We start from the raw sequence: 21,550 nt of genomic DNA on the forward strand, positions 1-21,550 counted from the left end.
TCGTTAGCGGCTATGAGCGCTGGCGTCAATATCAACGAGCTGTTGTTTATCGAGGACACGTTGTCTGGAAGGCGTCTGTTGGTGGATTCTGGCGCCCAGAGGAGCATCCTGCCTGCGTCGGCCACGGACGCCTTGGGAAACGGTCATGGACCACCCCTGGATGCGGCTAATGGGACTTCCATCCGTACGTTTGGTACCAGGTACGTGACTATGTGTTTACATGGACAGCAGTTTAGCTGGGAATTTATTATTGCCTCAGTGTCGGTGCCTATACTGGGCGCGGATTTTTTGTGTGCTCACAGACTGTTAGTGGACGTTGCGAACCGTAGGCTGATTGGCTCTGTGTCCTTTGACACATACCCCTGCACACTGGGGGGGCCGCCTGCCCTGGCCAATATGCTCGCCACAGGCGATATGTACCAGCGCCTCCTCGCTGAGTTTCCTGCTCTGACTGTCCCCACTTTCTCTGCCTCTGTCGCCAAGCATGGGGTGGAACATTACATCCCAACGGTGGGCCCGCCAGTTTATGCACGGGCGCGCCGCCTGGATGCTGCTAAACTGGCAATAGCCAGGGAGGAGTTTGCCACAATGGAACGGCTCGGCATTGTGCGCCGGTCCAACAGTCCTTGGGCCTCCCCACTACACATGGTCCCCAAGGCGGACGGGAAGTGGCGTCCGTGTGGTGATTTCCGGCGCCTAAATAACATCACCACTCATGACCGGTACCCAGTGCCACATATCCAGGATTTCTCTGCCCACCTGGCGGGCGCCACCATTTTTTCTAAAATAGATTTGGTGCGTGGCTACCACCAGGTACCGGTCCATCCGCTCGACTTGCCCAAGACTGCCATTATCACCCCGTTTGGACTGTTTGAATTCCTGCGCATGCCATTCGGCCTTAAAGGGGCAGCGCAAACATTCCAGCGGCTGATGGACTCTGTGCTGCGAGGCCTGTCATTTTTGTTTATTTATCTGGACGACATCCTGGTAGCCAGTGCATCGGTGGAGGAGCATCGGGGACATCTCCGTCAACTGTTCGAGCGGCTCAACGAGCATGGGCTGATCGTGAACCCGGCCAAATGTCAGTTTGGCCTGTCGGCCATGGATTTCCTGGGCCACCATGTCTCTTCCCAGGGGGCTGTTCCTCTACCCGCTAAGGTGGAGGCAATTGCTGCTTTCCCCCGCCCCCTCACCATCAAACCTCTCCAGGAGTTCCTAGGGATGGTTAATTTTTACAATAGGTTTATAGCCCATGCGGCTCACCTGATGAGACCTCTGTACGAGGCGTTGAAGGGGAAGAGAGCCAACGATGACGTGGGCTGGTCCCCGGAGCGGGTCCAGGCATTTGAGGGCTCTAAGGCTGCCCTTGCCAACGCTGCCATGCTGGCACACCCATCTCCTGCTGCTCCTATAGCCCTCACCACCGATGCCTCCGATTATGCAGTAGGTGCGGTGTGCGAGCAGTGGGTGGCTGGCGCCTGGCAGCCTCTGGCCTTCTTCAGTAGGAAGCTGCGCGACAACGAGAGGAAGTATAGTACATTCGACAGGGAGCTTCTGGCACTCTTCCTCGCCATACGTCACTTCAGGTTCTTGCTGGAGAGCCGCAAGTTCACAGTTTGTCGACCACAAACCCCTAACGTTTGCCATGGCCAAGACCACGGAGCCATGGTCGGGGCGGCAGCAGCGCCAACTTTCCGCCATATCGGAGTTCACTACCGACATCCAGCATGTAGCCGGTAAAGACAACCAGGTGGCGGACTGCCTCTCCCGGGCGCGCGTCAGTCCTGTGCACCTGGGCATCGACTATGTTGCCATGGCTGCTGACCAGCTCACCGACTCAGACCTTCAGGCGTTCAGGACGGCTGTGACAGGACTTCGACTTGAGGATGTGGTGTTTCACGACTGCGGCGCCACGCTCCTCTGTGACGTCTCCACTGGCCAGCCCCGCCCCATGGTTCCAACTGACTGGCGCCACCGGGTATTTGACACCATTCATGCCCTTTCACACCCTGGGGTAAAGGCGTCGGTCAAGCTGGTAGCGGCCAAGTTCGTCTGGCCGGGCCTTAGGAAGGACGTCAAAGTATGGGCGGCCTCCTGTGTGGCGTGCCAGCGTGCCAAGGTACATCGTCACACTAAGGCCCCCCTGGAGCCGTTTCTCATTCCAGAGAGGCGGTTTGACCATGTCCACGTGGACCTGGTGGGCCCACTTCCCCCGTCTCAGGGTTTCACACACCTCCTCACTATGGTGGACAGGACCACCAGGTGGCCGGAGGTTGTTCCCCTGTCATCAACAACGGCTGCGGAGGTGGCTCGGGTGTTTATCTTCGGCTGGGTCACTCGGTTTGGCACGCCATTGGACCTGACTTCGGACAGGGGATCCCAGTTCACTTCTGAGCTGTGGAGCACCGTGGCTGAGAGACTTGGGGTGAAACTCCATCGTACCACAGCATACAACCCAAAGGCCAACGGCATGTGTGAGCGTTTTCACAGATCCATGAAGGCCGCTCTCCGGGCCACGCTCACAGACGGCAACTGGGTCGACCGTCTTCCGTGGGTCATGTTGGGCCTGCGTACTGCCCCTAAAGAAGACCTGCAGGCCTCTTCAGCCGAATTGGTTTTTGGTCAACCGCTGAGGGTCCCAGGGGAGTTCCTTCCTGGTTCCTCTGCCCCTTGGTCCACTACAGCTCACCGATCTGCCTTCCAGGACGCAGCGAGGGTGTTTGCCCCAGTTCCCACACATCACTGCCTTCCCCAGTCCTACATTCCTAAGGACCTGATGACTGCAAGGTATGTGTTCATCCGTCATGATGCCCACCGTTCTCCACTGCAGGCTCCCTATGACGGGCCCTTCCGCGTCCTCGAGCTGGGCCCCAAGTACTTTGTGGTGGACATGGGGGGGAATAAGGAGCAGATCTCAGTCGATCGTCTTAAGCCTGCTCATGTGGTCCCAAATGGGCCGGTGGAGCTGGCTCAGCCCCGGCGCCGGGGCCGGCCACCCAAGTTTTCCCCTGTCCCATGCCCTCCGGCCGTTGTTACCCCTACCTTTCCACCGACGAAGCCTCGGCGGCGGCGGGGACGGCCCCCTGCCCCTACCCTTACCCTTTCCCCTTCCACGTTCCCTGTGACTGTTAAATACAGTCGTTATGGCCGCGTGGTCAGACCTCCTAAAAGAGACTGAAGACACTGGGTGCACTGTTTTTGGGGGTTTGTTGTGTTCAGTTCCGTTTGTTTGGTGTTGCACTGAATGTCAATTCTGGATGTTCGGGGGGGGCCTGTGTGGTGGACACTAGATGGAGGTGTCTCACTTCAGAATGGACACTGATTGAGTGACGGGAGGGAGTTGACTTAAGGGTGTGGCTGTACCTTGGTTCTGTTGGATTTGTTTGGAAGTAAAGTTCAGAGACTCGATACTCCGTCTGCTCGTCTCATTGATTCACTTCCACAACTGCCTTTTTTTTTTTTTTTTTTAATCTTTTTCCCCCTCCATTTTCCTCCGATTTTCTCCCATCCCAATGTTAGTCGTATGCCAATTCCCAATCCCTTCCTGGTCGCTGCGCACTTAACCCCCACAGTCAGATCATCTGGGAGAGTGGAGGCTACCACGTGCTTCCTCCGACACACGTCCAGCCAATCACCGCTTCTTTTCACCTGGTAGCGTGGATTCTCACTGAGCGGGCGTAGCGTGTGGGAGGACCACACTATCCCCCTCAGGTCCTATCCGCGCTTAGCAGGCGCCCCGACCGAACTGTAGGAGTCGCTGTTTACAACGACCCGGACCCACCCCGCCAGCTTCTCCCACCCTCTAATACAGCCAATTGTATTAGTGTGGACGGCCAGCCAAGCTGGTGACAACCCCGGAGCTGTGAGCTGGATTCGAACAGGCGAATCCAGCTCACAGCTCCGGGGTTGGTGACGAACGCAATCTCCGCTCGGCCACCTAACCGCCCTCGTGTACTGCCTTTTTGCATTTTTGATGCCAATGTCCAAGTCGGCCCTGGCTGTTCTCAGGCCAGGGCAGGCGGTGTTCCGGGCTAGGCTTGGGCGGTATCCTTTTTTTCACACCGTTATACCTTTATCACATAATACCCCGGTGCACGGTATTTGACGGTATGACTTTTCATTTTCATCAGGGGGGGGGGGGGGTGGCAACCCGTGTTACCAAGTAAACAAATCATCGTCAGCTCTCAGATTGGTAGTCAGAAGCCCGCACCGTTAGCGTTTAGCATCTAGCCTTGGCAGACTATTTGATTCGTTAAGGGCTCGAAATTGCATGAGTTTTGGTCATATGCTCCCGAAATGCTCCCGTTGTTTGGCTACTTTTATGTGCAGTGAAAACTACTCTAATGCTTTATAACCTAGTCATTGATTTAGTTCAGGGTAATCTAAGATTAGCCGCAGAGCTAACGCTAGTTAGCGTGAGCTAACGCTAGCTAATCAAGCTCAGTAGCTCACAGAGAGAGATAAACAGCTGACAGCGGATAGTACAGGATGGTACAAATACAATAAAAAGGCGGGTGGGGGCTGTTGTGTAAACCTTGTACTCTTTAGTTCACATATAATAAGAGACGGATTATTTGCTTGCTCCACCAGTGCACCACTCGACAACAACACACACCAACTCTCGTCACACCGCTTTACGGTATTTTCACAGCACTGTCGCAACATTACCGTAAAACGTGAACACCGTTGTGACCCACTCGCTCCACTAGACTGGTCTCGCCCTCTGCTGGCGCGTGTGTGCACTACACTCAACTCCGTTTCACTGTAATAGAAGCTGAAGCGCATCTGTGATTTTGACGGTGACTGACGGTATTGATTTTCAATACCGTCGGTATTTCTAAATACCCCGGTATATCGTAATACCGTCATACCGCCCAAGCCTATTCCGGGCCCTCAGTAAACCATGGACTTCCCCTGTCAGCCATGGTTTCTGATTGATGCATTTACTGATGTAGGCAGTGACTGTCTCTGTATATTCACGGATGTTGGTGTGATGGTTATAGGTGGCTGCCTGCTTAAACATTATCCCAGGCTGTGGTGTCAAAGCAGTCTTGAAGTGTTGAGGAGGCATCCTCTGGCCACACCTGCACTTGCTTCTGAACTGGTCTGGTGACTTTAGCCCTTGGCCTGTATGCTGGCATTAGCATGACAGTAGTGTGATCAGAAGCACCCAGGTGGGGGAGGGGTGTAGCCTTGTATGCTCCTCTCAGGGTTGTACACAAGGTCCAGTGTGTTTTTTTACCTGTGTAGGAAAATCAACATGTTGTTGAAGTTGTGAGCATAGAGACTTAAGGCCTCTACATGCTACAGCAACTTCAAAGCAACTGCAACACAACATCAGCGCGATTTCAATGCGGTTGTTGCAGAGCGTCTTGTAGACTGTGTTGCGAGGATGTTGCGTACATCTCCCCAAAATCTAATCTAAACAACCGTTGCGTTGATATTGCGTAGCAGTGATTGGTTGGTAGTGAATGGGGGCGGGGCTGTCATAGAATAATATTGGTCCCGCAGCGAGGAATACCATCCTCCATTGTTGTAGCCAGCCAGCTAGCGTTGATGATGCTATTCAATGCTCTATCATACCCAACTAACGTCAATGCCATTCAGAATTTATTAACATAGCTACAACAACACACAGTAACGTTAATATAATTACATGCATCATTGTTTACAATGAACGGTGGGGCAGTTCGAAAGGACTGGACACGGACAAGTTGTTAAACAGCAATCAATTAATTTAATATAATGGGTAGTTCGAGCTGCATTTGTGCCTACAAATTAAATTCAGCAGCTCTTCCTTGACCTCGAGTGCCTGTAGCTGCCTGCATTTGCACAAAGGCGACCATCCCTGCTGCTAGCTAACGTTAAAACGAACCTAAAGTTACACAAGCAGAATACATCACAAATACTTCCGGTCGGGGGATTTCAAAATAAAAGAGCGACGTCTAAAAGCACCGTAAATACGTTTATTTTGTACATTATCTAACATTAACACGAACCTAAACTAACTTTAGATTAGTTTAGGTTCGTGTTAACGTTAGATAATGTACAAAATAAACGTATTTACGGTGCTTTTAGACGTCGCTCTTTTATTTTGAAATCCCCCGACCGGAAGTACAAATTATGCTTCTTTTTCTGCTTGTTATCAATGGGTTGGTTGAGAAGGGAAATTTCATCTATCTAGGGAACCTAGCTACATCCGGGGTACAATGTTGCATAGGCTGCTCGTCGATGTTGCAGAAGCATAAAGGCAGAGTGTCTGCAACACCGTTGCTTTGTCGATGTTGTGTTGCAGTTGCTTTGAAGTTGCTGTAGCATGTAGAGGCCTTTAAGGTTTGGTTGAAAACGCCAGCCACGATGAGAAATCCATCTGGATGGGCTGTCTGTTGCTCACAGGTGGCGTTGTTCAGTTCCTATAGTGCCCTGTCTCTGTCGTTGTTGTTAGAGCAGGGGGTAATGTAAACTCCCTCGGTAGGTAGAATGGCCGACACTTTAGGAACAGTAACTCAACCAGGGCTGAGCAGTGTTTACGTACCACCAGTGTCTTGACACCAAGCATCTCTGATGTAAACACAGACCCCGCCACCGCAGGTCTTGCCTTCTTCCGTGAGGAACATGTCCGCCCGGTAGCATGTTAGCTCATGTTTGACTCTTTCAACAGTTTCCTAAAGGTGAAAAACAACACTCTCTCGCCGCCTGCTGTGTCGGTGTATGTGGTCCCGTTTATTGTCCAGGGAGCGTACGTTAGCGAGTAGGATAGATAGATGGTATAGCTGGCTTGTTTGGGTTAGCCGCTAGCCTAGCTCGTATACCTCCACGCTTGCCCCTGCTTCTGCTTCCTCTTGCACCGCCTGCGGTGCGTCCTCAGCGGGCACGACTCAGTGGTGGTGGAGTGGTGGGCTGCCGGAGTAATCCAATGCCCCGTAGCTCCTCAACGCGCACCGGATTTAATTCACTAAATACCATATGCCGATGTCGATCAGGCTCTCATGGCTGTATGTTTGCCTTGAGGTGGATAAGCGCGATCAACACTCGCACACGACGAGTAATAACAATAAAAAAATGTAAACGCCGCATTATCGGGACAGAGGGTAGCCGCTGCGCCTGCTCGCACCGCCATCTTGGTCTTGATGTGGAGAGCCTTAGTCTGTTTGACACTGGTCTTGGTTGATCAGGTGGAGAGAGTTAGAGAGTGTTTGACACTGTGGTCTTAGTTGATCAGGTGGAGAGCTTGAGTCTGTTTGACACTGTGGTCTTAGTTGATCAGGTGGAGAGAGTTAGAGAGTCTGTTTGACACTGTGGTCTTAGTTGATCAGGTGGAGAGAGTTAGAGAGTCTGTTTGACACTGGTCTTAGTTGATCAGGTGGAGAGCATGAGTCTGTTTGACACTGTGGTCTTAGTTGATCAGGTGGAGAGCCTTAGTCTGTCTGACATTGTGGTCTTGGTTGACCAGGTGGAGAGAGTTAGTCTGTTTGACACTGTGGTATTGGTTGACCAGGTGGAGAGCTTTAGAGAGTCTGTTTGACACTGTTGGGCTGTGTCTTGACACAATAAGCACAGGCACGTGCATACATAGGGTTGAAGGGGTGCCCGGGCACCTGCCTTTTTCATTTTTCATTAGAAAGTGCCCTTTTTATGCCACCCTCTTTTTTTTATTTTATTTTTTTTTATAAATATATATAACTGTTGCACATATAGATATACTGCCCTGCCCTTCCAAATGAAAGATGTCACTATAGAATCTAAATATTAGGTAAAGAAAGAGAAATGCCACCCCTCTTGTAAATAATAGGTCCTTCCAGCCTGGATGGGTGGATGATGGGTGATGATCATGAGATGATGTAAACCGCACAGGGCCAGCAGCACAGCAGTGCACTGAACACGAAATTGATATCCAGCTGTTGTTGAGCTCACACTCGAGTCGAGACCTTTTTTTACAGTTACTATTTCAACGAAAACAAAGCAAGAGTACACTTCATCAGGTAAGGTATTTGCCCAACAAAATAAAATGTCGGGTTTGCAGTGCACTGTATATTTTCGTGAAACACGTCGCCAGATCACCCCTCCCTGTCTGCTGCTAGTGCAGGAAAATCACGCAGCATACTCTCTCTTTCTCTTTCTCTTTCTCTTTCTCTTTCTCTTTCTCTTTCTCACTCTCCTCTCCTCTCTGACGGAAAACAGAATAATTTTGATTGACAGTCGAGTCTGCCAATTACGTCACACGGCTTGCACCCGCCCTGCTGTTCTTAGCACCAATCGGCAAGCGCTATTAGTTTTTGACTTCGTGAATGTCCTGTGTGGTGACAAGTTTGACAACAACAAAGCTACAGTGCTAACAATAAGCTATTTGGCTGGATGCAGTCTGGAGGACAGTGGATATACATCAAGACAACAGTCTGTGACTGTGGGACAGTGGACATAATACTTCATCAAGCCCTCCTGACCTGGACCACGTTTCAACTAAACAAGGTAGTTAATGCGGTCTCGGTCGGTCGGTCGGTCGGTCTCTCTCTCTCTCTCTCTCTCTCTCTCTCTCTCTCTCTCGCAGCTGTTGGTCTGGAGCGCATATTGTGTTATTAAAGGGACACTATGTAGTTTTGGTGACATCTATCGGTGAAACTGAATGTACCATAGACTTGTATTAACCCCAAAAATCGGGCTTGCGCGCTATGCGCGCTCGCATTGCATTTAATAATTCATGCCCTTTTCTCATTTTGGGCACCTGCCTTTCTAAAGTCCTGTGCACGTCCCTGAATAAGCAGGTCATGGTGCTTCTGGCAGGGAGGTGGTCAGACATTGTGGCCTAAGCGTATATACTGGGCTACTTCCTCATTTTTAATAAAAACTAATATGTACTGATTGAAAAATGCACAAATCATCTACTGTATGGAACCAGCTGTTGCCAGAATAGAACTACAGTATCATAATTAGTGTTTTGGACAAATTGCCATTTTTCCTGTAATGTCCAATGGAGAATGAACAGTCACCTCATGCTATGTGTCCAGTGGAGAATGAACAGTCACCTCATGCTATGTATCCAGTGGAGAATGAACAGTCACCTCATGCTATGTTTCCAGTGGAGAATGAACAGTCACCTCATGCTATGTGTCCAGTGGAGAATGAACAGTCACCTCATGCTATGTGTCCAGTGGATAATGAACAGTCACCTCATGCTATGTTTCCAGTGGAGAATGAACAGTCACCTCTGTAATTTCAGGGTGGGTTCATCAGAATATCTTAAAGTATACATCTATACATTGCCTTAGACTGCCAGTTTACAAACCTATCTCTTCATTTGAATGTTTCTGTCTCTCTCTGTTCCCCAGATCCAACCCCTGTCCTGCTGCCCGGCAACCAATAGAGACATGGAGGAATTGAGACGCCATTCCTGTGACCAGTGTGGGGAGAGCTTCAAGACAAAGGCTGAGCTTAAAAGTCACCACATGGTACACACAGGAGAGAAACCTTACTGCTGTGACCAGTGTGGGAAGAGCTTCAAGACAAAGGAAAATCTTAAACTACACCACATGGTACACACAGGAGAGAAACCTTACTGCTGTGGCCAGTGTGGGAGGAGCTTCCAAACAAAGAGAAATCTTAAAACACACCACATGGTACACACAGGAGAGAAACCTTACTGCTGTGACCAGTGTGGGAGGAGCTTCAAGACAAAGGGAGAACTTAAACAACACCACATGGTACACACAAGAGAGGAACCTTACTGCTGTGACCAGTGTGAGAAGAGCTTCAAGACAAAGTTAGAACTTAAACAACACCACATGGTACACACTGGAGAGAAACCTTACTGCTGTGACCAGTGTGAGAAGAGTTTCAAGACGATGAGACAGCTTAAACTACACCACATGGTACACACAGGAGAGAAACCTTACTGCTGTGACCAGTGTGGGTATAGCTTCAAGACGAAGGGAGAGCTTAAAAGTCACCACATCATACACACAGGAGAGAAACCTTACTGCTGTGACCAGTGTGGGGAGAGCTTCAAGACAAAGGTTGTGCTTAAACAACACCACATGATACACACAGGAGAGAAACCTTACTGCTGTGACCAGTGTGATATGAGCTTCAAGCGAAAGTCGGAGCTTAAAAGTCACCACATGGTACACACAGAAGAGAAACCTTACTGCTGTGACCAGTGTGGAGAGAGCTTCAAGAGAAAGCAATATCTTAAACGTCACCACATGGTACACACAGGAGAGAAACCTTACTGCTGTGACCAGTGTGAGAAGAGCTTCAAGACGATGAAGGAACTTAAAAGACACCACATGGTACACACAGGAGAGAAACTTTACTTCTGTGACCAGTGTGGGAAGAGCTTCAAGACGATGAAAGAACTTAAACTACACCACATGATACACACAGGAGAGAAACCTTACTGCTGTGACCAGTGTGGAGAGAGCTTCACGACAAAGGCATATCTTAAAAGTCATCACATGGTACACACAGGAGAGAAACCTTACCTCTGTGACCAGTGTGGGGAGAGCTTCAAGCGAAAGGCAGAGCTTAAAAGTCACCACATGGTACACACAGGAGAGAAACCTTACTGCTGTGACCAGTGTGGGTATAGCTTCAAGACGAAGGGAGAGCTTAAAAGTCACCACATCATACACACAGGAGAGAAACCTTACTGCTGTGACCAGTGTGGGGAGAGCTTCAAGACAAAGGTTGTGCTTAAACAACACCACATGATACACACAGGAGAGAAACCTTACTGCTGTGACCAGTGTGATATGCGCTTCAAGCGAAAGTCAGAGCTTAAAAGTCACCACATGGTACACACAGGAGAGAAACTTTACTGCTGTGACCAGTGTGGGAAGAGCTTCAAGACAAAGGCAGAACTTAAAAGACACCACATAAGACACCACATGGTACACACAGCAGAGAAACTTTACTGCTGTGACCAGTGTGGGAAGAGCTTCAAGACAAAGGCAGAACTTAAAAGTCACCACATGGTACACACAGGAGAGAAACTTTACTTCTGTGACCAGTGTGATATGAGCTTCAAGAGGATGGAAGAACTTAAAAAACACTACAGACGGCAGAGGACACCATGCAAGATGCCAACCTACTTATCGAGAGCAGTTAGGGGTTATGTGTCTAGTTCAAGGACACTTCGACACACTGCCCAGGACGAGCTGGAATCTAACCGGGAACCTTCTGATTACCAGACGACTGCTCTCCCTCCTGAGCCACTGTTTATGCAGGTGGTTATATCACTGTAATGATGTGTTTCTATGTAAATCAAGATCCGTGGTCTGAGGTATTAAGAATAGAAATCGGAATACTAATATTGAAATTAATATCCGAATGATTAGGAGACCATTCCGAAGTTCAATAAGATTGTTTATTATACTATGGATTAGGGCTGAACGATTAATTATAATATGGATTAGGGCTGAATAATTAATCGATTTTAAATCGAAAAAGTGATTTGAAATTACGCGATTAGCAAATCAAGTCAAGTCAAGAGTTTTAATTGTCACGGCATACAGGTATACAATGAAATGCGGGTGGTCTTGCCCGCAACGATGTGCAATACAGTGGTACATATAATAGAATCAAAAGAAGAAAACAACATTGTGCAGTAACAGGTAACAGGTAACATGGAGTGACATCTCGGTATCTGTACATAGTTATTTACAGAGCATATGGGACATGCTAGTTAGCTATTGTTAGTGCAATACACTGTTCCTGTTATTCTAATTTAAAGTGTCCTTTCCTTTGGCCATAAGTGTGCGTGTGTGCGACATGAGTGTGTGCCCGCTCATGTTAAAGTGTTAAGTGGCTGCTCGTGTGTGAGCGTGCACAGTGTGCGTGTCGTGTGTGTGTTCATGTGTGCTTGTGTGTGGACAGTTCAATGTTCTGCGCACTCAATGTTCATTGTTCAGGACTCTGATGGCCTGGGGGAAGAAGCTGAGCCTAAGCCGCTCTGTCCTAGTAGCTGGGGTTCGCAGGCGTCTGCCTGACCTCAGCAGCTGAAACAGGCTGTTATTGGGGTGGTGAGGGTCTTTCATTATCCTGCAGGCTCTGGATTTGCACCTCTTGTTGTATAGAACCTGCAGGGGGGGTAGGGCCTTCTTGTCCTGTGCCGTGCTGTTTCCATACCAGGCAGTGATGTTTCCGGTCAGGATGCTCTCTACAGCTCCTGAGTAGAAGGACTGGAGTATCTTTCCCGATACTCTGAACTTCCTTAACTGTCTCAGGTGGTAGAGACGCTGTTTCGCCTTCTTTACTACCTACTACTACAGGTACTTGAAGCTGCTCACCCTGTCCACGGTAGCCCCGTTAATCATCAGTGGTGTGTGCGTCTCCTGCTGTCCTCTCCTATAATCCACGATCAGCTCCTTGGTTTTACCAATGTTCAGGAGCAGGCTGTTGTCCTGGCACCAGCGTTCTAGTACCTCAACCTCCTCCCGGTAGGCCTTCTCGTCGTTGTCCGAGATCAGCCCCACCACCACCGTGTCATCTGCGAACTTCACTATGGAGTTGGAGCTGAACTTGGCCACACAGTCGTGTGTGTAGAGTGAGTACAGCAGGGGGCTCAGAACACAGCCCTGGGGGGACCCGATGCTCAGGGTGATTGTTTTGGAGGTCTGACCCCCCACCCTGACCGCCTGGGGTCTTTCGCTCAGAAAGTCCAGTACCCAGGCGCTCAGGGCGGAGCTCAGACCTAGCTCGATCAGCTTGTCCACCAGTCTGGTGGGGACTATGGTGTTGAACGCTGAGCTGTAGTCAATGAACAACAGTCTCACATAGCCCCCCTTCTGACGGTCAAGGTGCGAGAGGGTGCTGTGCAGTACCTGGGAGACCGCGTCGTCGGTGGACCTGTTTGTCCTGTATGCAAATTGCATAGGGTCCATATCACTGGGGAGGGAGGCACAAATGTGGTCCTTGACCAGCCTCTCGAAACATTTCATGACCACAGAGGTGAGTGCCACCGGTCTGTAGTCATTTGAACATGTTGGGGAGGGTTTCTTCGGCACATGGATGATGGTAGACATCTTGAAGCAGGCAGGGACCACTGACTCCGCCAGTGATTGATTAAATATGGCGGTGAACACAGGGGCCAGCTGGTTGGCACAGGTCTTGAGTATGCGTCCTGTTATGCCATCTGGGCCAGCAGCCTTCCTGGTGTTCACCTGCATAAATGCTCTTCTCACACTGTTCCGACAACGAGAGAGCGCCCCCCCCCCCCCCCCCCCCCCCGTGGTTGCCCCCCCCCCCTCCACAACAGCCGGCGCGCCAGTGACGTCACTAGCCGGAGAGCCAGCAGCGCCACTGTCTACACCAAACCGAGCGTAGAAGATGTTGAGCTTGTCCGCGAGGGAGGCGTCGTCGCTCCCCATTGAGGGGGGCGCTGACTTTATAGTCAGTTATTGTCTTCAGTCCCTGCCATAATCCTCTTGTGTCGTTTTGTGCCATTTGTGTCTCCAGTTTATCAGCATATGTCCTCTTAGCAAGTTTGACAGCCTTGCGTAGAGTATAGACTGAAGCCTTATACTCCTCCATGTTTCCTGACTCTCTACCCAGGTTGTAGGCGGTGGTACGAGAGTTCAGAGCTGCTCTGATAGTGCTATCCACCCACGGTTTCTGGTTTGGGAAAATCCGCACCGTTTTCCTGGGGACAATACCATCGGCTATTGTTGTGATGTAGCACACCACTGTGTCTGCTAGCTCGCTGACGTCACTGGCGCTTCCTTTGAACACATCCCAATCCGTGTCTGCAAGCACGTCCTGGAGCGTGGCCTCTGATTCGTCGGTCCACTTCTTTGTCTCACGTGACACGACGGCGTCACGCGATCTCTGTTGATATGCCGGAAATAGCAAAATGGAGTCGTGATCGCTCGAGCTTGTGGACCCCGTTAATGGCGGAGCGGCTACTGCCTTGTATCCAGCTCTGAACGGGGAATAACAGTGGTCGAGTGTTTTTCCCTCTGGTGGAGCAAGCGATGTGCTGAAAAAAGTACGGCATCACCTTCTTCAGGTTGGCCTGGTTGAAATCGCCGGCTACTACCATCGCTGCATCTGGATGTTTGATCTGATGTTTGTTGAGATGATCGTGTAGTTCTCCCAGCGCTTTGCCCGTATTCGCGTGTGGGGGAATATATACGGCGGTCATGACGACCGCGGAGAACTCCCTCGGGAGATGAAACGGACGGCACAGAATAGAAAGGTGCTCCATGTCCGGGGAACACGAGTTCGAGAGAACATGCACCCCCTCGGGATTAACCCAGGAATTGTTCGTGATGAGGCAGACCCCGCCGCCGATGGTCTTTCCTGAGGCAGCGGTACGACGAAAAGCCTGCGATTTGGGATATGTTATACAGCGAGTCTGATTCAAGGTTTTTTCTTGCTAGTCAGTCATGCTTACCAATCAGAAGTGCTGTGCTCTCATTGCTCACCAATCAGAAGTAGCCCAAGGTAGCTATGTATACGCCCAACAACAACAGCCCGTGAAACGTGTGTGAAGACGTTACAGCAGGGCTCCAGAGTGTGCCTATTTGGTCGTATTTTCTATGTGCACTGAAAACTCCAATGCGTCTAACAAGCTTTGCATCCTCGTCATCCCTGATGCCCACGTCGGGGGAAACAAAACGTTAGCCACGGCGCTAACTAACCTAAGCTAGCTAACCCTGCTCACAGACAGAAAACAGCGGCGTTTCAATAGTAGGGAATAGAGATGGGCGTGAGTAATCGATTACTTGCGGCTATGAGAATACTCGCAGCTATGAGAACTCGAACCAGCTTGTGAGAATTCGTTGTAGCCAGCTAGTGTAGATGCTATTCAATGCTATCAACATTAGCTAAATAGCTAACCAACTAATGTTAATGCCATTCAGAATGTATAACATAGCTACAACACAATAACGTTAATACAATTACATGCATCATTGTTTACAATGAACGGGTGGGGCTAGTGACCGAAAGGACTGGACACAGGGACAAGTTAAACATAAATTAATTTAATCCAACAGGTAGTTTCGATCTGCGCTGTCGTGCCTACGCACCACAGGGCTATTCTATTATATACGGCTTTGACGCGCTGCCGATTAAAAGATTCCTCCTCATCGATTGCCTGTAGCTGCATCTAATGTTAAAACGAACCTAAAGTTAGTTGTTCACCAACAATCTCAACATTTGTATTAACGTTAACTCAAAAACATAGAAATGGACGACACAAGTTGTCCGCTCATAGATGGGTTCCGCTAGCGATAATAACAACAATACTTCCGGTCGGGGGGTTTCAAAATAAAAGAGCAAAGTCTAAAACACCGGAAAAGACGTTTATTTTGTACAGTGTTTTCCTCCACAAGTAATTCACAATCGCTCGAGTATAGCATGCGATCAATCGATCGGGGTGGGCGGGGCTGAGCCTGTCTCTCTCTCCCTCCCTCCCTCTCTCCACTGTACGTTCAATTATCATTTAAGTAGTAAAACATTACACTATAAAAACGAAGTGGATAGTTGATGATGATAAACATTTTACTTCATTAGCTGAAATATTCTAAAATCATTTAAGTCTACTATAAGCCATTCTTCCTTCATCTGTGTGTGTGCAAATTGAATCGCAATCTGTCCGAAAAATCGCTATTAGATATTTCCCCAAAATCATGCAGCCCTAATATGGATCCATACAGTTTGTGCAGTAAAAATGCTCTTTCATCAGTAATAGAGTGGGGAAGAAGGGAGGAGAGGATAAAGAGCAGAGGATAGAAGAGACCGTAACACAGTAATGTTTTATATCTCTCACAGACAAAGGGTCATATTACTTGATACATATTTAAAGGTCCCGTGTTTCACTATTTGGGCAATGTTACACAATTCCTGTGAGTCTATGGAACACATCTGTAAGGTGTATTTAAAAAAAATTCATTGTTTTGTATTTCAAGCTGTTTTGGGCTGGGCTCCGCCCATAAGCGCTTTGAGTGACAGTCACCCACAGTCTGCACTGGCAGACAGAGACATAGAGAGATTGAGGGGGATACTAATTAATTTCGCCGTTGGATAATGCATTGGTAACTTGTTTCAAATGACAATATATACCCCTGTGAATATTATTGCACGGATCGGAATACGGGCGCGCGCGTGTGGGAACGTGCGCAATGATATTTTGCAGCAGGTTGGCAGTGATATGCGAGTGCTCCCAACTGCGTGTGTGTGTTTCCCCATGTGCGCGCGGTCGGGAGTGTGTGTAAATGCTCCGTGTCCCTCTGTCTCTCTCTCTTCCTCTCTATCTCTCTCTCTTCCTCTATCTCTCTTCCTCTCTCGCTCGCTCGTTCTCTGCTCTCTGTCGGCACCCACGCCATTTCAACCAGTTTGAGGAAGTGTCAGTATTTCCACTCGCTCTGTTGTTGAGCGAATGGTTGAGTGTGGCTACAACCATAGAGGGGGCGTTAGTTCTACAACCATAGAGGGGGCGTTAGTTCTACAACCATAGAGGGGGCGTTAGTTCTACAACCATAGAGGGGGCATTAGTTCTACAACCATAGAGGGGGCATTAGTTATACAACCATAGAGGGGGCGTTAGTTCTACAACCATAGAGGGGGCGTTAGTTCTACAACCATAGAGGGGGCATTAGTTATACAACCATAGAGGCGTTAGTTATGCAGATGAGAATTATTGGACGTCACAGGTACGCGAAATTCAGAATAGCTTAGTTCAGTGAGGGAGGATTTCATGAACTCGAGACTGGACTGATGAGCCAAAATGAGAATTAGAGACACGGACCCCATTGATACAACCCCACATTGCTAGAAAACAATGCTAAACACTGGAAAAGGCCATTTATAAGACACGGGACCTTTAACATGTAAATTCTGACATGTAAGTTCTCATGATGCATATACTGTGTCTCGTCTATGTCCATATTAGTCCATACGGTACATCTCCCATTGCTGTTTATATATCATAGGCCGTTTACCTTATAGTGTCAGAAGCAGATACTGAGCAGAGACAGGAGTCCATTCATGGCTATATGATTGAGAACATAATGTACAGAATATGTTCATGTAAGGATGTGTGAATAATTTTTCCTCCTTACAATCACATTGTAGGATTCATACGGAAGGTCCATATCATACACATCAGTAGCTATTCTCTATATTTACTAACTGCAATTAAATCTTCTATTATCTATATTTACAAACGGGTAAAATATGACTATTCTTTATATTTACTAACTTAACTTAAATCTGACTTCTCTATATTTACTAACAGGTTAAGTCTGACTATTCTCTATATTTACTAACTGAGGTTAAATCTGACTTCTCTATATTTACTAACAGGTTAAATCTGACTTCTCTATATTTACTAACTGAAATTAAATCTTGACTATTAACTATACTGTATTTACTAACTGAAGTAAAATCTGACTATTCTCTATATTTACTAACTGAAGTTAAATCTGACTTCTCTGTATTTACTAACTGAAGTTAAATCGGACTATTCTCTATTTACTAACTGAGGTTAAATATGACTATTCTCTATATTTACTAACTGAAATTAAATCGGACTTTATATTTACTAACTGAAGTTAAATATGACTATTCTCAATATTTACTAACTGAAGTTAAATCTGACTTCTCTATATTTAGTAACTGAAATTAAATCTGACTTCTCTATATTTACTAACAGGTTAAGTCTGACTATTCTCTATATTTACTAACTGAGGTTAAATCTGACTTCTCTATATTTACTAACAGGTTAAATCTGACTTCTCTATATTTACTAACTGAAATTAAATCTTGACTTAACTATACTGTATTTACTAACTGAAGTAAAATCTGACTATTCTCTATATTTACTAACTGAAGTTAAATCTGACTTCTCTATATTTACTAACTGAAGTTAAATCTGACTTCTCTCTATTTACTAACTGAAGTTAAATCGGACTATTCTCTATTTACTAACTGAGGTTAAATATGACTATTCTCTATATTTACTAACTCAAAGTTAAATCTTTCTTCTCTATATTTACTAACTGAAATTAAATCGGACTATTCTCTATATTTACTAACTGAAATTAAATCGGACTTTATATTTACTAACTGAAGTTAAATCTGACTTCTCTATATTTACTAACTGAGGTTAAATATGACTATTCTCAATATTTACTAACTGAAGTTAAATCTGACTTCTCTATATTTAGTAACTGAAATTAAATCTGACTTCTCTATATTTACTAACTGAAATTAAATCTGACTTCTCTATATTTACTAACTGAAGTTAAATCTGACTTCTTTATATTTACTAACTGAAGTTAAATCTGACTATTCTCTAGTATATATAGAGGTTGAGTAGTTTCCTGGGATATATCACATTCACACTCCAAGTGAGTTAGATTATCTTCACAACTACAAATATACCCTACCTGCAGTATTTTAGCCTGGTATCACCCTCAGTACCTTCAGTATTTTAGCCTATTATCACCCTCAGTACCTGCAGTATTTTAGCCTATTATCACCCTCAGTACGTGCAGTATTTTAGCCTGGTATCACCCTCAGTACCTGCAGTATTTTAGCCTGGTATCACCCTCAGTACCTGCAGTATTTTAGCCTGGTATCCTCTTCAGTATCAGTATCTGTGTATCCACATCAGTATGCATGAATCAGAGATTTGAGCCTATAATGTACTGAATCCTCTAAACATGCACTCTTTAACTCTTCACAGTGTGAAAGTGCGGTGAAGACTGAAGCTTCACTTAAAGAGGAAGGGTTGGAACATGAAGATCTGCAACGTGAACAATCCATGGATCTAGACTCTACCTCAAAACTAGCAGCGGCGTCTCTGACGTAGAGGTTTTTGACTCTTTCAACAGTTTCCTAAAGGCGAAAGACATAAATGATGCACACTGTGCCATTTTTTCTGCCCCAGAGGAGGACAGCGACATTCAGACCGGGGATCAGAACCCGAGGCCACAAATGACACCTTCATGTGAAGTTGAGTCTGACCCTGAATGTGATGGGGACCTAAGTACATCTGAAACTGAACACAGTTCTGACTACTCAACATCTTGATTCATTTCCAAAAAGCTTCCGAAGATCTCCCTCCAAGTCAGATTGTAAGGAAGAAGGCGAGGACATGTCAGACGTAGCCTATCGCAGAGGCCTCCTTTACCCGATGTCTGACTCTGAGAGATGATGATGGTGATTTTGCAAAGAATGTACGCAAGTGCGAAGAGAGGAGACTTCCAACCACAACCGAAAGCAAGGAAACTTCTGATGAGTCCGATTGTATGATATGTATGATAACAAACGGACAATCTGCTGAATCCAAAACTGCCATTCAGCGCAGGTCACCAACGACTTCAAGTGGCAAACACATGGCAACTTCTGAATCTGACTCAGAACCTGAGCAGTACAGGACTGAGAACACACGTAGATGTGATGTAGCAGCTCTATGAAAAAAATCTCCGTCCCAGCCTACGTTATCCAGCGTTTCTTTCCATTGTGGGGGAAAATGGAAAAAGGATCGGGCTACGTTCGCCTGAAGCGGCCGAAGAGTACATGAAGGAAACACATCGTGGATGACAAGCTTATTCATTTTTTTTTTTTATCTATGCTGGATAACTTTGCTATGGCTCGGACTTCAAAAACGGCATCAAACAAGCTTTTTGACAATACTGAGGTACAAATAGTTTAATACGAAACGCTAGACACTATATTTATAGATTTATGGTTTTGTGCAGGCAATGATCTGACGTCGACATTTTGGAACATTCTGGATTCTTTTTCGATCGCTCTGTCATATTGGAATATACTGGAATACACTGGAATGACAACTCTATGGCAGGAAGAATACCCTGGAACATAACATCAGTTTTATACAAGTCATGATCGGTGGCTAACTTTCTAGAATACACTGGACTTTTACAATGAAGGCCTGGGAACAATAACATTCGGTATGTACCTGCACATCGGTAAATCTTCATAACGGTTTAATGCCCACCCTTGTCGGGGGACGAACTGCATACAAGGATTTAAAAACCTCACTTTCATCTAAAGGTGTAAGCTTGGCAAAGTTATTTTAAAATTTTAAGCAATTGTTCCCTAACTTTAGGGATTTCTATCATTTAGTTCTAAACATCTTTCTTTCTTTTTCTGTTTTCTGAAAGGTTCCAACATATACATGTTAGTAGAAGGTTCAAATGAGTATACTAATTGAGGCATATTTTTCATCACATTAAAGGGAGAGTGGCTAGGCCACAAGTGACATTCTATTAAATTAGAATTAAAGTTTTTGATCCTATGGCAATTAGCATAGGAAAGTTAAGGATAAATGGCTCACTCTGGGATAACCGGTGGTGTAAGGGAGGGAGTTGTACGCGAAGGTGGTGTCAAAGGAACACAGCCTTGTACAGCTCTTTGAGGGAGGGGGGTTTAGGGGATTATTTGTATATATGTATGTTTTTAAGCTTGGCTCTCAACGGGACCTCAATAATTGGATATATATCCATTGTGAATTCGTACTCTAGACGCATTACCAACAAGCACACAACAACATGTATAGATTATGGCTAGTTTCAATATAATTATCTGGAATACTGGGGGAATAAATAAACATAAACGCACACTGATGAAAAACAAACAGGTTGATGTGGCTCTTCTAAGCGAAACGCACCTTTTAGTGGAAGGCAACGCTAGCGGACAACATATATCATAACATTAGTCACTCTTCCTTTGGAACGAGATCCCGTGGAGTTGCTATAGTCGTGAAACGGAAGTTGAATATTGAGTTGAATTCATGTGTCGGTTATCACACTTTTTACTTCTTACTGATGACTATTTTTAAACTGAATAATTTTAAACTATTTTTCACACTTTTTACTGTAACCTTGCTATTTACATTTTTTACTGTTGTATGTCCGTTCTATTTTATAATTTTTAGACTATTTTTAAACTTAATCATTTTAAACTACTTTATTATTTGTATTACTGAATAATACTGAATAGAGAGCCTATTAGGATGCTAGATCCTAATGTGAAACACTGTGATTTACCATACCCTGCTATGCTCACCCATGCCTGTATTTTTACTGTTGTGAAGCACTTTGAACTGCAACCTCTGTATGAAAAGTGCTATACAAATAAAGTTATTATTATTAAAGTTATTATAATTGCAGGAAGTATGGTCTGATACAGATGGTCGGATAACCATAGCTAAAATTGTATACAGGAACAGGAAAATAGCGTTGGTAGCGGCATATGCCCCAAATCTTTACGAGGCCAATTTCTACGCTACACTTACCAGAACAATGTTAAACTTTCCTGAATACTAATTTATAATTGGCGTGGATTTTAATGCCATTTGGGATCCCGGAATGGATAAATCTTATCCCACCTTTTCCAATGATCAGAAAAATTCATCTAATGCATTAACAGGAACAGTCTCAAAGATCGACCAGTCGATCAAGATCGACGGGTTGGTGACCACTGGTATACACCATATTATTAATTAAGCAATGCGAATTGAAATTTGGCCCCCTTATTACTCATGTGATCCGGATATGGCGTGAAACACACAAAAAATATT

At 46.3% G+C, this 21,550-nt stretch overlaps 1 protein-coding gene across 1 annotated transcript in view; it reads left to right on the top strand.

Annotated features, from left to right (window-relative positions):
* The window catches only part of LOC311241649 (uncharacterized protein), a gene marked incomplete at its 5' end in the record, with an annotated part of 44,378 nt that extends 23,151 nt beyond the window's left edge, over positions 1–21,227 (top strand). The window contains 2 exons of the mRNA XM_084330525.1: positions 9,327–11,222; positions 18,689–21,227. Coding sequence (XP_084186651.1) covers positions 9,327–11,222; positions 18,689–18,814 — 2,022 coding nt within the window. The 3' untranslated portion in view covers positions 18,815–21,227. The remainder of the gene's footprint in view (positions 1–9,326; positions 11,223–18,688) is intronic.
* Between the last annotated feature and the right edge of the window lie 323 nt (positions 21,228–21,550).

This window comes from Notolepis coatsorum (assembly GCF_963971535.1).
Source record: "Notolepis coatsorum genome assembly, chromosome: 15".
Taxonomy (NCBI): Eukaryota; Metazoa; Chordata; class Actinopteri; order Aulopiformes; family Paralepididae; genus Notolepis; species Notolepis coatsorum.